Genomic DNA, 15,722 nt, shown 5'->3' with positions numbered 1-15,722 from the left:
ATCTGTTACTGATTAAAATGCAATATTTTAGAGATACTTTATAAAATATATTAAACATGTGCAATAAATTTTTAAAAATCTGCAAAATACCCACTCTTTATTGTTGGTAGTATCAGTCTGGAGCAGTCAGAATGTATGAAATAAATTATTGCATAATTTCAAGTAAGTTCTTTATACTGTTCAAGAGTCTCCTTAATTACTGTCTTTTAAACTTATGAGAATTTTATACACATCTTGTGAAAACTTCTTGCATGGTTATGCACTTAAAAAATTACACATTCAGGGGCCGGAGAGATGATAGCACAGCAGTAGGGCCTTGCATGTGGCTGACCCGGGAGATACCCAATTTGATTCCTGGCACCATATGGTTCCCCCAGCCTGCCGGGGTGATTTCTGAGTGCAGAGCCAGGAGTAACCCCTGAGCACCACTGTGTGTGGCCCAACAACCAATCAATTAATTAATCAATAAATAAATAAAGTTTAAAAAAATCACACATTAGGTAATGAGTGATAGCACAACAGTAAGATGTTTGCTTTGCATGCAGCCAACACAGAACGGACCCCGGTTCAAATCTCGGAATTCTATATGGTCTCCCAAGCCTGCCAGGAGCAACTTCTGAGCACAGAGTCAGGAGTAACCCCTGAAAGCTGCTGGATGTGATCCAAAATCAAACAAACAAAAATTACATATTAATTTCTGTGGTAGGTTTTGAGCAGCAGGACATTCCAGACACGGAAGTTGTCCAGCATACCAGGTTCCTACAATTAAAAAACAATAACACCCCTAATCAATGTGACAAACTATATGATGCTTACACAGAGTTTCAAAGTACTCCTCATGGAAAACCACAATTAGGTCAAATGTACAATGTATCACTGCTTATGTATTTCAATGATCATTATATTATATCTCTTAAAGATATGTATAAATTTAACCAGAAATGTATAATGGACATTTAAAAACTCTTATCCAATACTCATTTTTTTCTTACCAGATTCGAATGTTTCTTCATCTGTGATTTTCCGGGGGGGTGGGGGGGTGGGGTTGAGGGGGAAGAGGGACAAACAAAAAAACAAAACACCAAATGTTGTTACATTACTACTTATTCCATGTCAATATTTTAATAGCTTCATTAAATCTCTAGCACTGTGGGGTCCCCTGAGCATTACTGGGAATCATCCTGGAAATCTGAGCTGGAAATAACCTCCAGCTCCACTGGGTATGACCTTAAAAAAAAAACAAAAACCTCTTTCCTATTTCAAGACCAAATCATTTGGCAGATATAAGCTGCATTGTCAGATGTTATGTAACATCTGATATGGTGTAATTTTACTGTTGGACGACTAGCAACCATTAAAGGGACACACCTGGGCTGGAGTGATAGCACAGTGGGAAGGGCATTTGCTTTATACAAAGACAACCTGGGTTCGATCCCTGGCATCCCATGTGGTCCCCTGTGCTTGCCAGGAGTGATTTCTGGAGCAGAGCCAGTAGTAATCCTGAATACCATCAGGTGTGGCCAAGAAACAAAACAAAACAATAAAAAGGGACACACATCTAACCTGAAGGTTTGGGGCTTAGAAGCAAGGGAAATAATTGAATATATAAGTATCATCATTGGGTAGAAGGCTTATAAAGTTGACTGGAGAATATTTGACATAAACCAACTTCTCATTAAGTGAAACTGTTCTTGGCTTTAAAAAAACATTAAAGATTAAGAAACCAAAATTTACATGGAGAATGGTCTGTAATGTAGAGCAACATTACTAAGAAACACAACCTTTGTGAGTTTTAAGCCATTTTTAGTTCTGTCATTCGAGTTTAAACAGTCACTCCCCAATTTACAAAATAAAAATAAAAAGGCATAGAAATAGAAAAGCTTGTCTATGTTTTTCCAAAGTTGGGAATTCACTTCTACTAGAAATTCTAAAACATTTTCAACCCATCATAATATGTGTAGTCAATATTAATATAGTTGTTAATTATTAATATTAATAGTTAATAGGGATATTCACATCTCAGTGTCTACAGTGGCCAGAAAGAGCATGTGGTTTCCAGTTTGTAACGCCTGAGGTTAACTCAGAATATCTGAAATAATTTCCAGGATACTTCTTTCTATATGGTTATTTTGAGGCCTAGAAACACTCCCATGGCTATACTTCCCTTCTAAGTGTCAGAACTACAGAAAAAGGAGTATAGGCTTGGCAGGGAAGTATCATCATTTCAGGTCATTTCATGCATTAGGTCAGACCTGTGCCACCCCTGGTCATGCTCTACATCAGAAACTGTAAATTTTTCACAAGGAAATGTTACCTGTCTCCACACACTTCTCATCAATTTTTATGTCGTCTTCTATAAACAAGTCCCAAAAAATAACAATCAGCACTTAAAATGTTAGTAACACAAGCAAAAACTCTTATGTACAGACTAGCATTAATAAAAAGCAGACTACATGACAATAATATTCCTCTTAAAAGAATTGCTCACTTGAAGAGATAAAAAGAGATAATCTGCATGAAAGTGATTGCTATAAAAGACTACGTCACATAAAATGACTTTATAAACTGTGAAACACAGGATTTAATCTTGAAATAAGTTTTCTACCTATAATGGGGATAGTGATAACCCTTATTGGACTCAGATAATGTAGAAGTAGTTCAGAAATATAGAGCAAGTGCTCACTCAATAAATGAAAACTATATTTCCTTTTAGCTTGGGTATATATAAGAAAATAAAATAATAAAACTTTAAAAACCACTCACTAGGTACATAGTAAGAGCCCAGTAAATAGCTTAAATAAACTCAGAAAAACATGGAAGACTTGAGAGAAGGCACAGAGCTCAACAGGAAGTCTGGTTAGATCCCTGAAATCACACCCCCAACCTACCTCATGAGATTTTTGTGTTCTTTTTCCTTTTTTTTTTATTTTTCTTCCCGAAATACCATTTCTTACCTTCTTCCAAAGAAATAGCTAGGTGCAGGCAAATGATCAAAGCAGACATAGCCAGAGAGAGAGAGAGAAAGAGAGAGAATTATGCTATAGTTTCCCAGATTAATTTACAAGTAATAAAAAAAGTGGAAAACTGGGGCCGGAGAGATAGCATGGAGGTAGGGTGTTTGCCTTGCATGCAGAAGGATGGTGGTTCAAATCCTGGCATCCCATATTGTCCCCCTAGCCTGCAAGGAGCGATTTCTGAGCACAGATCCAGGAGAAACCCCTAAGCGCTACTGGGTGTGACACAAAAAACGAAAAAAAAAAAAAGTGGAAAATTTATAATAATGCATATTTTAGAATAATTTTCTAACAATTCAGTGGTAATATTTTTTTTAAAAAAAGAAAAGCTCTATGACTTTTATCAAACTGAATCTAATTTTCTACTATTCGGTGAGTTCTAAAGCAATTGTGTTCTGTTCATCACTAAGTTTATCACTAAGTTAATGCACTTGGTTCTACGTTTTAGAGGAATCAAATAGCCAAACTGGAAGAAAGTGAAGGAGGTGAAAGTAACAGCAATCTTAGATGCAGCTGTAGTAAAAGCCTTTTTAATAGACATTTGCAAATATATCACTCTTGATTGATAAAATTACCTCTACCTCATAACTCAGAAATCTGCTCAAGTTGTATTCCAATAATAACACTTAAGCAGAAAGAGAGAGAGAGAGAGAGAGAAAATCATATTTATTGTAGTAGCATCAACAGCAATCACACACACAAAAAAAACCCTAACAATTTGGTGCTTCAAAACACATCATGGCTCCATTGGAAAGAGTCCTGAGGTGGTATTGGTTCAAGTCAGTGACTCCAGCCCTGGGTTCAAGAACTTGGAAATTGGTGAAGGAGCTGCACATTGTTTTCAGACTAGGTTGTTCAACAGGGCTAACAGAAATCACCTGACGACTACCCCAGAAAACGAATACCATCCATGACTGAGACTGTCATTCACATTTTCATGGGTCTTTAAAACATGAAATAGAAAAATAAATTCATCAATATGTTCATAAATATATTTTGATCTACTTTGGTAAAAATTTAAAACATGGCAAAAATGACTACGATATCACTATGAAGATTTAAAATGTTATGTAAGACGTTTCTGATAAAATATTTAAAAAGGGGAACAAGAGACATAGACAGCCCTTGTCCTATACACAGCCAACCCTGATTTGATCTCCAGCACTGCATATGGTCTCCTGAGTACTTCCAGGAGGTGACCCCAAGTAGAGTCAGAAGTAGCTCCCACACACCACTGGGTATACCCCACTCTGGTACAAATTTAAAAGGGGGACTAGGCAGGGGAATCAATTTTTTTAATAGAAAAAGAAAGAAATAACTTTTGGTTTAAAACATGAGGAAGAATAATTGGGAACTAGTCAAAGGCAAAAATCAGCCCTGTTGGTAGAGCCTGAGCCACTCTGTGTCTGTAAGTCTCCACTCCGGCCTCTCTTTCTCCCACGGGCCTCTTGACCTTTTTAACCCCCATAAAAATGGACCTGCGGGTCTATTTTCAAAAGCTGGGTCACCACTGGTAGTAACTGGGCTCTGCCTGTCTCCAGGTCCCTCACCAAAGCAGATAAGCACTTGCCTCTGAGGATCTCTTTGGCTTCCTTTTCCCCTCCACCTACATCACAGTCTAGCCAGCAAACTACTTTTGACAAGTAATGGCCCAGCCCATGTCTGTTCCTCCAACATGGTTAACTAGAACTGAACATATAACATATAACCACTACCTGGGATCTCCAGCACGGTGTGTGTATGTGGTTTCATCCAAATTTGCCTACCAGAATATGTGTAATGTCTTCATAGATGTCAAATTGTGCAAAATATACACTGTGTGAGTATGATTTATCCACAGCAACCTCTAAACCCCCTCCCAGGGGGCAGTGGGCACTGCAGCTGTCACCACATGAGAACATTTGCAGTTCCAGAATCTGGAAACCTCTTAATGCAAAGGCAGAAATGGCTTTGGTTCGAGTTGTCCACAGGGGAGAGACTGCCTCCCAACCTCCCAGCCATGCTGGGTTTGAGGCATCCTTGTTAAAACTCACTTATGGGTGATTTGTGTTGGATGTGAGGCTGGGACGGCTGAGACCACCAGAATTCTCGATGCTTCCTGTGCAAAATAGAAAGACTATCAGGGAAACAGAGAAGAGCCTGAAGTGGAGAATTGGGATGTCTGGTGGCACAGATGCAGGGCAGAATGTGCCCCAGAATCCTGCCCTCTCTCCCCAGTGAAAAGGGAGACTTCTGCAAATACTTGTGGGCACCTTCTCCACATGCATAGTCTTTTCTCACACCCTGTGACCTACTTCACAGTCTTTCAAGGGCAACATTGAGTCTGGAAGCAAATCCACCCTGTGACCCTGAGTTCACTCACCACTAGGACCACTGGGCTTCTGTCCTATGGCTCATGGCCCCTAGCCCTGCCCTGGCCCATTTTTCTAGTTCGAGGGTCTCATGAGACTGGCCATGTGTCTTGCTTTCCCTCCTAAGCTTTGGGGGCTTTCTGAGGCCCTTCAGATTTGCCAGATTTCCATGCCTTGATCTGTCCTTTATGTGTGCTCCCAAAGGATGGCCACAGCCACCTTTGCTGCCCAGACAGGGGTCATCTCCATGGGATCCAGTCTGCACCGTTAATAGGAATTTCTATTTTTCTATGAGGAGGATGGACAGAAGACTTGCTAGGGTGTCATATTCTTAGCGTGGATGGCTGTTTCATATACTCCCAAGGATATTTCACTAAAAGGCCTACTGGGAAGCCTCACCCCTACATAAATACTTGGTAAATTCCATAGAGACATTTTTGAGATACGTGTTATGGTTCTGACATTATACTTTCTTCACAGCTAACATCTAATTGGTCTTTCCCCCTTCTGCTGTGCATATCACAGGCAGATATAGCCTTGATTAAATTCCCTTTACCTGAATAATTTCAGCACCAATTTATAGACACTATGTAATAAACTTTTTTTCCTCCTCTGTCTATAACATGCCCTTGCAGTTTCTGCTTCTGGGAATCAAAAAGAGGTTTGGCCAGGATGTAGAATTGGGCTATCTACCAGAACCTTTAAACAATGCAAACTCTCCCCTTAGACACAGAAATCCCGCTTCTCACTAATCCCTAATTTTACATCTGAGGCTAGCTTGCCAGGAACTGCTTTGAGATGTTAAGATTAACCTTCTCCTTTATAACTCAGGACTCTTACTGCTTATCCTCCTAGCCAAGTGAATTGTTAAGTATATCAAATACGGAGAGATAGCACAGCGGCGTTTGCCTTGCAAGCAGCCGAAAAGGTGGTTGGTTTGAATCCCAGTGTCCCATATGGTCTCCCGTGCATGCCAGGAGTAATCCCTGAGCATCGCCGGGTGTGGTCCAAAAAGAAAAGAAAAGAAAAGAAAACAAAACAAAAAAACCTGTTTCTAGGGGCCGGGCGGTGGCGCTAAAGGTAAGGTGCCTGCCTTACCTGCGCTACCCTAGGACGGACCACGGTTCGATCCCCCGGCGTCCCATATGGTCCCCCAAGCCAGGAGCGACTTCTGAGCGCATAGCCAGGAGTAACCCCTGAGCGTCACCGGGTGTGGCCCAAAAACCAAAAAAAAAAAAAAAAAAAAAAAAAGTATATCAAATAAGGCGACTGTTAATGTATCTGTGTGACTGGCAATTTACCACAGACTTTCCTGTCCCAGATATGAAAGTTAGAATGCTGTTTCTCCACACACATTTTATGTGCTCATTTTTTTTTCTTTTCCATATTTCACTGCCTGTGCATCCACTCTCCTCAAGAGGACTCAAAGAAGTTCTCTAACTCAACCAGACTCCAAGAGCTTAGTCTGCAACAGGGTCCTATTGCAGTCTCCTCACCTTCTGACTCTAGTCCCTGCAAGGCTCCTCCCCAGGCCCTTTCCTTCTTGAAAAATCTCATGGGATTTTTCTTACCTCTTGAGAAGGTGGTTAGAAGGGATTAGGCCTGCACAGGCCCCACTGTCTGAGAGTTTCCGGGCCTGCCACCAGAGGGCGTCATTCTGGTCCACAATTTGGAGGATGTCACCCTTCTGGAAAGGCAGCCCTGCATCCATGCAGGGGATGGTGGGATCTTCCTGGGGCCAGTACTCAGTCATGGCACGAACATACACCTGGAAGAATGGTGTCATCATCATCGTCATCAGTAGATTACTTGCCATTAAGATTTAAAGCCACTATTTAAAGTTTTGGGGCCACACCCAGCAGCACTCAGGGGTTACTCCTGGTTCTGCGCTTAAAAATTACTCCTGACAGGCCCAGGGGACCATATGAGATGCTGGGGATTGAACTCAGGTCAGCATCATGCAAGGCAAATGTCCTACCCACTGTGCTATTGTTCCAGCCCCTTAAGACCCCTTAAGTTTAAGAGTTAATCTTAAGAGTCATTAGAAATTTAAAACTAATACCTTACCTGCTGTTTCTTTTTTTGTTGTTTGTTTGTCTTTTGTTTTTTGGGTCACACCTGACAGTGCTCAGGGGTTACTCCTGGCAGGCTCAGGGGACTATATGGGATGCCAGGATTTGAAATATCATCCTTCTGCATGCAAGGCAAATGCCCTATCTCCATGCTATCTCTCTGGTCCCTTACCTGCTGTTTTTATATTTCCCCATTATCCCAACCAAAAATGATAATTTTGTTCTTAAACTAAATATAAAAGTCAAGGATAAAAGCAATTTTGGGAACAAAATCTTAACTCTGAGAAATGTTTGTATAAATATTCACCATTGGAGCCGGAGAGATAGCATGGAGGTAAGGCATTTACCTTGCAGGCAGAATGTCAGTGGTTCAAATCCCGGCATCCCATATGTTCCCCCGAGCCTGCCAGAAGCGATTTCTGAGCATAGAGCCAGGAGTAACCCCAGAACATTGCCAGGTGTGACCCAAAAACCAAAATAATAATAATAATAATAATAATAATAATAATAATAATAAATTTCACTATTCTTTATGCTCTTTCCTAGCCTTTTGGAAGCCTATTATTGTCATAAACAAGTAAAGTCACTTTACTTTGTTCTCCTCTTACCTTTTCTAAGTTAATTAGCACAAGTACCCTAACCCTTGGGTGATTTATGTTAAACTCTGACTAATAAAAGTGGCAGGAGGCAGGAGAGAGCAGCAAAGAAGTTTGGCTGGCTCAGTAAGATCAAGAAGCTGCTCAACACCCATGGCCAAAAAAATGCATTATGACTCTCTCTGTCTGATTTCTTGTGCAAAAATGCAAGCTGAGACCCCCATAGCATTACCCCCCACAGAGCCCATCTCCTTTTATTGTATTCACTCGCTACTTTCCACACTATTAATATTTATTTATTTATTTATTTATTTATTTATTTATTTATTTATTTATTGTTTTTTTGAGTCACACCCAGCAGTGCTCAAGGGTCCCCCTGGCAGGCACGGGGGACTATATGGGATGCCGAGATTTAAACCAATGACCTTCTGCATGAAAGGCAAATGCCTTACCTCCATGCTATCTCTCTGGCCCCACTATTAATATTTTTTAAAAATACATTACACAGTACTAAACAATGGCCCACACATTGTAGAAGATAACAGTGTTATATGAAGCATTCTGCTATTATTATTATTATTATGTGAGACTTCACTATGTGTGGATGCAAATGTTCAGCAAATGCTTACCATCTTCTGGCTATTAATGGGAGTGTCAGAAGCTGGAATCACCTTGAACATGACTGTGCCACAAGACAGAGCCTAGAAGATGTCAAAGGGGGGAAATGACAAATGCAGAGCTCACTGTATAGCTGGGGGTGGTGGTAAAGCTGCAGCTCCAGCTTGAAACATCTGGGAGTAACAGTGACAACTCCCCTGGGAACTTTTACAAGGCTTCAATAGCTAAATATCATCACCCAGAAATGGAGGTTTGGTATAAATTCAACTGTGCCTATGACCATGGTAGGGTCCAGAATCACTGGTCTGCTAAAGTCCCCTAAATCTTTGCCTCTGCCAGAAATTCTGCAACTTGCAGTCATCAGGATCTCAGAACTCTTTCCAGAGAAGGAGATGAAATCTGGGCCTGGCTGTCCCTCCTTAATCCTCAGGCTGAACCTAGAAAACCACATTTCAATAATGGGCAGCTCTGTCTGGTGGGCATTCCTTCAGGGATGAAAATGGGAGTCCCTCCAAAAAATACCTTTAGAGAGTCTAGGGAACACCTCAGATTGATATGGAGGTAATAAGTAGCACCTTGCACACAGATGTGGACATGAGGGATCCAGAGATGAGCAAGGCCCTATTGTCACTCTGAACAGTGTGACAACTGTCTTAGTACTACTTCCATTGGCACCAGAAGGGCTGAGTGATACACTCAAAATCTGACATTCCTCATAAGCTCTAAGAGCAGAAGTTTGTGGAATATTCCAGTGCTTGGTATAGCCATCTAACAGCCACCTCAATAGCACAGTCCCTCAGCACAACTCTAGCCACCCAGTCTTGCAAGAATTCAGCTGAGTGCAAGTGATATACAGAATATACAGGAAGCAACCTTGGCCCATAGTCAGGGTGTACATACTGGGAGAGGCAGGGAGACATGGGACAGTTATTCAGGTGGGGAAGGGATTGGGGACCTCAAGGAGATAAAAAAAAAAAAACTCATAAAAACAATCCACAAGCCCCAAATTCCATTTACCAAGGACAGATACAAAGGCAGAAATCAGGTCCTTCTACCTATATGTTATTCTCTATTAATTTTCTCCCATCCTCAAACTTCTGCAGGCAAAATGGTAGCAGATTTCAGCTGTATTACAAAGTTTGGGGTTTGAGGACTCAGCTGACCCAGGACAAACAGTGTTCGAATCCTGACATCCCTTATGGTCTCCCTTGCCTATAAGGGGTGATTCCTGAGTGCAGAGCCAGGAGTAACCCCTGAGCGCTGCCAGATGTGACCCAAAAAAATAAAACAAAACAAACAAAACAAATTTGGGGGATAAGAGTGGTTTGGCGAGGCTCAGATTGTCTCCCATTGTCTCAGCTTCCAGTGCAGCAACCTGGGTCATGGGGCACAGGAACTGGGATTCTTGATGAGCCTCCTAAGGGCAGTTGTAAGGAGAAAGTCTTCCATCAGGGAGAAGATGCTGAGGCATGATCCCCATAGGAACAGACAAAGTCTGAGGGCCAGAGAGGATGAAGTTCTCAAGGGTCAATCTCCCCTCGTGAGACCGTGAGCCTGCCACAGGCTGTTGACAGGCCAGCACAGTCATAGAATTTCCTTTCAGGAAACAAAGTGGAGACTGTTACCAGAATGTGGATGACTTGCTCAGGGTCCAGTCCCTCCACAGAAATGCCATTGACTTCTACCAGCTTGTCTCCAGCATACAACAACCCTAGGCAGACAGGAACACACAACAAGAGTTCAAAGAAACTGGCAAAACATAGAGGCAATTATTCCAAGGCTGCTTAACGACTTGTGAACCCCAGAATGCTCTAAGTTTAATATGATTCTGAAATAATATCTTAGAGAAGGATAGTATGTCCAATATATGCATCCTCCACCCTGGCGTGCATAAGAATTTCTGAGCGTAGAGCCAGGAGTAACCCCTAAGTGCCATGGGGTGTGCCCCAAAAACCAGCAATTAAAATAAAGGATAAGGGGCCGGAGAGATAGCATGGAGGTAAGGCGTTTGCCTTGCATGCAGAAGGTCGGTGGTTCAAATCCCAGCATCCCATATGGTCCCCCGAGCCTGCCAGGAGCGATTTCTAAACATAGAGCCAGGAGTAACCCCTGAGTGCTGCTGGGTGTGACCCCAAAACCAAAAAAAAAACTAAAATAAAGATGCCAGGGTCCTTTGTAAGTAGTAAAAAGAGAAAGGAGGTGACATTATTTTAGAAAGCAGATGTAGAAGATCTCGGGGGTTCAGGATCAGCAGTACAAAACCTGAGGGGGAAGACAAGAAGACAAAAAGTAGGATGATGTGGATAAGAAACCAAGAATGCTGAATATTTCCAGAACGTTAGGGTCAGGAAGTAGTTCTGTTGTCAGAAGCTGGAGAATAAAAATAAAATTGTGGCTGTAGAAAGAGCCAGTGGACACAGAAACTAGAAGTCCTGGGAGTGATGACCCGCAAGAGTCTTGGAATGAGTAGCCTGGGTGAGCAGGGGCCGCAGTGGGAGGAATGGGGCATATACATCAGCTAGTTTCAGAAACATGAGAGGGGAAAGAAATGCAGTTCATTGGTTCAAAAAAAAAAGTATGTGTGTGTGTGTGTGTGGGGAGGGGGGAGTATCCAGTGGTGCAGATGGCAAAGGGCAATGTCTTTTTGAAAACAGAGGGGTTAGGGGAGCAGAAATGGGTAGACTGGTCATGAACCTGACTCAATGCAGGCAACCTCGCACCTGAGGCCACCTTGTTGCACTTCTGTGTCCTCGTCTATAAAAGTGTAGAAAAAAACTTGCCCTGCTTGTTTTTAGATTATAAACTGAAAGACTTTATGGCAGTGTCCATGATGAGGACTCATTTTGGAAGGAGAGCAGGAAAAAGCTCTGTTGTTTTCCAACAAAGCAGGAAGGCAAAATTTCTCTAGACCTCTATTCCTTCCTTCTATAAGACTGTTGTTAGTTTTTGTTTGTTTGTTTGTTTGTTTGTTTTTGGTTTTTGGGTACACCCAGCAGTGCTCAGGGGATCCTCTGGCTCTATGCTCAGAAATCAGAAATTGCTCCTGGCAGGCTTGGGGGACCATATGGGATGCTGGGATTCGAACCACTGTCCTTCTGCATGCAAGGCAAACGCCTTACCTCCATGCTGTCTCTCTGGCCTGTTATTATTGTTTTTGGGCCACGCCCAGCAGTGCTCAGGGTTACTCCTGGCTCTGTGCTCAGAAATCACTCCTGGCAGGCCTGGGGGACCATATGGGATGTTGGTGCTCAAACCATGGGTCGGTCTCAGGCAAACATCCTACCCGCTGTGCTATCGCTCTGGCTCCCAAAAGATGATTTTAACTAAGAACTTTAGCAATTCTGATCATAACTAGGAAAGAGAGATTTCTCTGGAAAGCAGACTAAACGCTGAGGCTGCCCGCCTTTCTGGCCATGCTTGTCCTTGCTGCTCCGGCTTACCACTCTTCTCTGCCAGCCCGCCGTGGAAGACTCTGGCCACAAGAAGGTCTCCTGTCATCTCCTGGAGCTTGATGGTCACTCCCTGGAAGATAGTACAATGAATCCTTCTCTTACTTTTCACAATTATTTATCTGGGGATGTTCCTTAAGTTAGCTCAGGCCTTTCAGATGAAGGTTTTCATACCCACTGGGGTCATTCTATTCCATAAAAAAGGAAAACCCTTTTCACTTGACCTCTTTTTTTTTTTTTTTTTTTTGGTTTTTGGGCCACACCCGGTAACGCTCAGGGGTTACTCCTGGCTATGCGCTCAGAAGTCGCTCCTGGCTCAGGGGACCATATGGGACACCGGGGAATCAAACCGCGGTCCGACCAAGGCTAGCGCAGGCAAGGCAGGCACCTTACCTCTAGCACCACCGCCCGGCCCCACACTTGACCTCTTAAGTGCCCAATCCCAACCATAGAGACATACAATCTCAATCTTTCCAGAGAGAAAGAAAACCCTCATAATTACAACCTAATCAAGAAAATCAAACTAATATGTTATATTTTCCATTCATAGAGGGAAAAAGTGTAGACTAACTACATTAAAATTGAGTAATATAGGGCTGGAGTGATGATACAGTGGTAGGGTGTTTGTCTTGCTGGTGCATGACCCAGGACAGGCCTGGGTTTGATCCCTGGTGTCCCATATAATCTCTCGAGTCTGCCAGAAGCAATTTCTGAGTACAGAGCCAAAAGTAACCCCTGAATACCGCTGGATGTGACCCCCCAAAAATAAATAAAATTGAGTAATATAGATGTACCCATTAGAGAGTCAGTTAATAAAAGTAATGGTTTATTGCTTGCAAATCTTTTCAAAATCCAAATATTATGGGGCCAGATAGATAGTACAATGGATAAAGTACTTGTCTTGCACAAGGTGACCCAGGTTCAATCTCCAGCTCTTCCATATGCATCCCCCAATCTCTGCTAGGAGTAATCCATGCCAGGAGTAAGCCCTGAGCACCTCCAGTTGTGCATACACACATCAAACATAAAGCAAAACTTCCTCTTGTGAAGATGCTCCAACTTGCTATATGTTTGGAACCACAGATATAAATCAGTATGATGCAATTTAGCCTTTCTTTTTTTTCTGTTTGTTTATTGAAGCATCATAGTTAAACAATACTAGTCACCATCTTCCTGTTCCAGAATGACTATCCCATCCCTCCCCCAGTCTTTTTTTCCCCTGCTTTTTTTGGGCCACACCCAGCAGTGCTCAGTTACTCCTGGTGTTCAGGGGTTACTCCAGGCTCTGGGCTCAGAAATCACTCCTGGAAAGCTTGGGGGACCATATAGGATGCTGGGAATTGAACCCAGGTGTGTTCTGGGCTAGCCACGTTCAAGGCAAACACCCTACCACTGTGCTATCTCTCCAGCCTCATCCCTTTCCCAGTTTTTAAAGATCTTGCCATCATTATGTCCCCTCCCCCCTTCAGTCACAGTTCTGTTGATCATGTCTCAGAATTTCTTTGCACTGGGGCTTGTCTAATCCTTTGTTCCTTTACTCTCCACCTATTTCACCTGGTACTTCTCTTTGACTTTCTCACTCGCTTCACTTAGCAGGACATCCTTCAATTGTAACCAAGCAGTAGCAAACTACCAAATTGCACCTTTTCTTTGTTTACTAATTATTATCTCAGTTTCCCTTCACATTTTCTGAAGGATTCAAACCAGATCTCCAATCACAGGAAAGAAGATTGCCCAAAGGACTGTCTAGAACTTCCCTGGTTTGCAATGAGCCTTGGCATAATTCTAAAGGAAAGGACACAGTTATTTTCTTACCAGAGACTGCTGGTTTTTCACCAAACAAACAATCCTCATGGCTTCTTCACTCTTGGGAATGTCATCTGGCAGTGGAGGGAGAAGGGGCTCAAAATCTTTCTGGGCTACAGTGTCATGGACACTAAGCAAGGCCTTGGAAATAAGGAAAAGGCAAGCAAAGGTCAAAAGCAAATTGGATCTTCTGTTCTAAGAGATGACGACTCCATACTACATAAGATGTACAACCATCACCAATAGATATGGCTAGCACATAACATTTTATCCAAGTCAACTCAAGTTTTCCAAGAACTAAATAAGGAAGATATATTTACTGTCCTGAGGTATAAAGACTGAAACAATAGCACATTGGGGAGAGCATTTGCCTTGCATGTGGCTAACATGGATTCAACCTCCAGCACCCTATTTATCCCTGAACACTTTGAGCATTAACCTTTGAGCATCACTGGATGTGGCCCTACATACACACATACACACACACGCACACACACAATATGCAGAGAGCTATAACAATACAGCATATATTTTTTTTACTGTTGCTAAAATTGATTATTCCATCACTTGATCATTTCCTAGAAATGCATGTAATCTATGGTATTCATATTTACTTGAACTTTTGTAACATTTTTTTCTAATGTTTTCCTTTGGGTCACATCCAGAAATGCTCAGGAATTACTCCTGGCAGTGCTCAGGGTGGACCATATTCAATGCTAGCAATTGAGCCCCTTGGCTGTGTGCAAGGCACGTGCCCTTCCCACTGTACTATCACCCCGGCCTCATGTTTTCCTTAATTGAAGTGTAATGTGGGTGTCAGTAATCAAAACATCTTGCAAATTAATCAGTGAGACTTAAGGGCTCACTTGGAACAGACTAGAGAAAAGTATTTACCTAGAAGGAGGGTCCAGAGAATTCTTTCTAAAGGCCCAGCAGTGGAATTTTTATTTTGTGGTTTGGGGAAGCATGTCAGAGCTACAGAAAGAACTTCACTAAGAACAATAAGAGAAAATTCTCTAAGGTAATCCTATGAACTAATAATTTAGACTCATAAATTTAATTGTTCTTTTTTTTTTTTTTTTTTTTGGTTTTTTGGGCCACACCCAGTAACGCTCAGGGGTTACTCCTGGCTATGTGCTCAGAAGTTGCTCCTGGCTTGGGGGACCATATGGGACACCGGGGGATCGAACCGCGGTCCGTCCAAGGTTAGCGCAGGCAAGGCAGGCACCTTACCTTTAGCGCCACCGCCCGGCCCCAAATTTAATTGTTCTAGAAGTAGATTTCTCTTAAGTTCTCATTGTTTTTTTTTTAATTACTGATTTATTTTTGTTTTTGGGGGGCCACACTCGGTGACCTCCTGGCTATGTGCTCAGAAATCGCTCCTGGCTATGGGACGCTGTGGGGATCGAACCCAGGTCCATCCTAGGCTAGGTAGGCCAGGCAAACGCCTTACCCCTTGCACCACCGCTCCGGCCCCCAAGTTCTCATTTGTTTATAACTTGATTCCAAAATCTATTAGTAAGAAGAGGTAAGTCTCTATAAGTATTTTTCCTCTACTCCTTCATAAAACTGTTTGTGATTTTATTATATATTCCAAATATCTTCACACACTTTATCCAAGGCTTTAAATATTCCAGCATTGGAAAAAATTATGACTCTGATTGCCCCCAGAATGTTAGATAGACAAAAGCTTTGGGGGAAAACAAGACTCTTTAGAAAGTTCTATATGTCTTCTCATACATGTATCCTATGTTCTCCAAGCAATCACTGTTGGGCCCACATCATAGGTTCAATCTGTTGGTCCACATGTGCAGGA

General features: G+C 42.2%; 1 protein-coding gene across 1 annotated transcript in view; it reads right to left on the bottom strand.

The window, feature by feature from the left end:
• MPP4 (MAGUK p55 scaffold protein 4) overlaps positions 1–15,722 on the bottom strand; it is a 45,165-nt gene that overhangs the window by 21,839 nt on the left and 7,604 nt on the right. Inside the window, exons 5-13 of the mRNA XM_049773253.1 lie at positions 13,916–14,047; positions 12,092–12,173; positions 10,277–10,362; positions 8,663–8,734; positions 6,937–7,133; positions 5,048–5,112; positions 2,955–2,972; positions 2,315–2,353; positions 993–1,013 (exon numbers count right to left, since the gene is read on the bottom strand). Of these exons, the coding sequence (XP_049629210.1) occupies positions 993–1,013; positions 2,315–2,353; positions 2,955–2,972; positions 5,048–5,112; positions 6,937–7,133; positions 8,663–8,734; positions 10,277–10,362; positions 12,092–12,173; positions 13,916–14,047 (712 nt within the window). The remainder of the gene's footprint in view (positions 1–992; positions 1,014–2,314; positions 2,354–2,954; positions 2,973–5,047; positions 5,113–6,936; positions 7,134–8,662; positions 8,735–10,276; positions 10,363–12,091; positions 12,174–13,915; positions 14,048–15,722) is intronic.

The sequence above is a fragment of the Suncus etruscus genome, chromosome 5 (assembly GCF_024139225.1).
Source record: "Suncus etruscus isolate mSunEtr1 chromosome 5, mSunEtr1.pri.cur, whole genome shotgun sequence".
In the NCBI taxonomy this organism is placed as follows: Eukaryota; Metazoa; Chordata; class Mammalia; order Eulipotyphla; family Soricidae; genus Suncus; species Suncus etruscus.
Note: the sequence above shows the minus strand (reverse complement) of the source record. Positions and strands in the feature narration are given on the sequence as shown.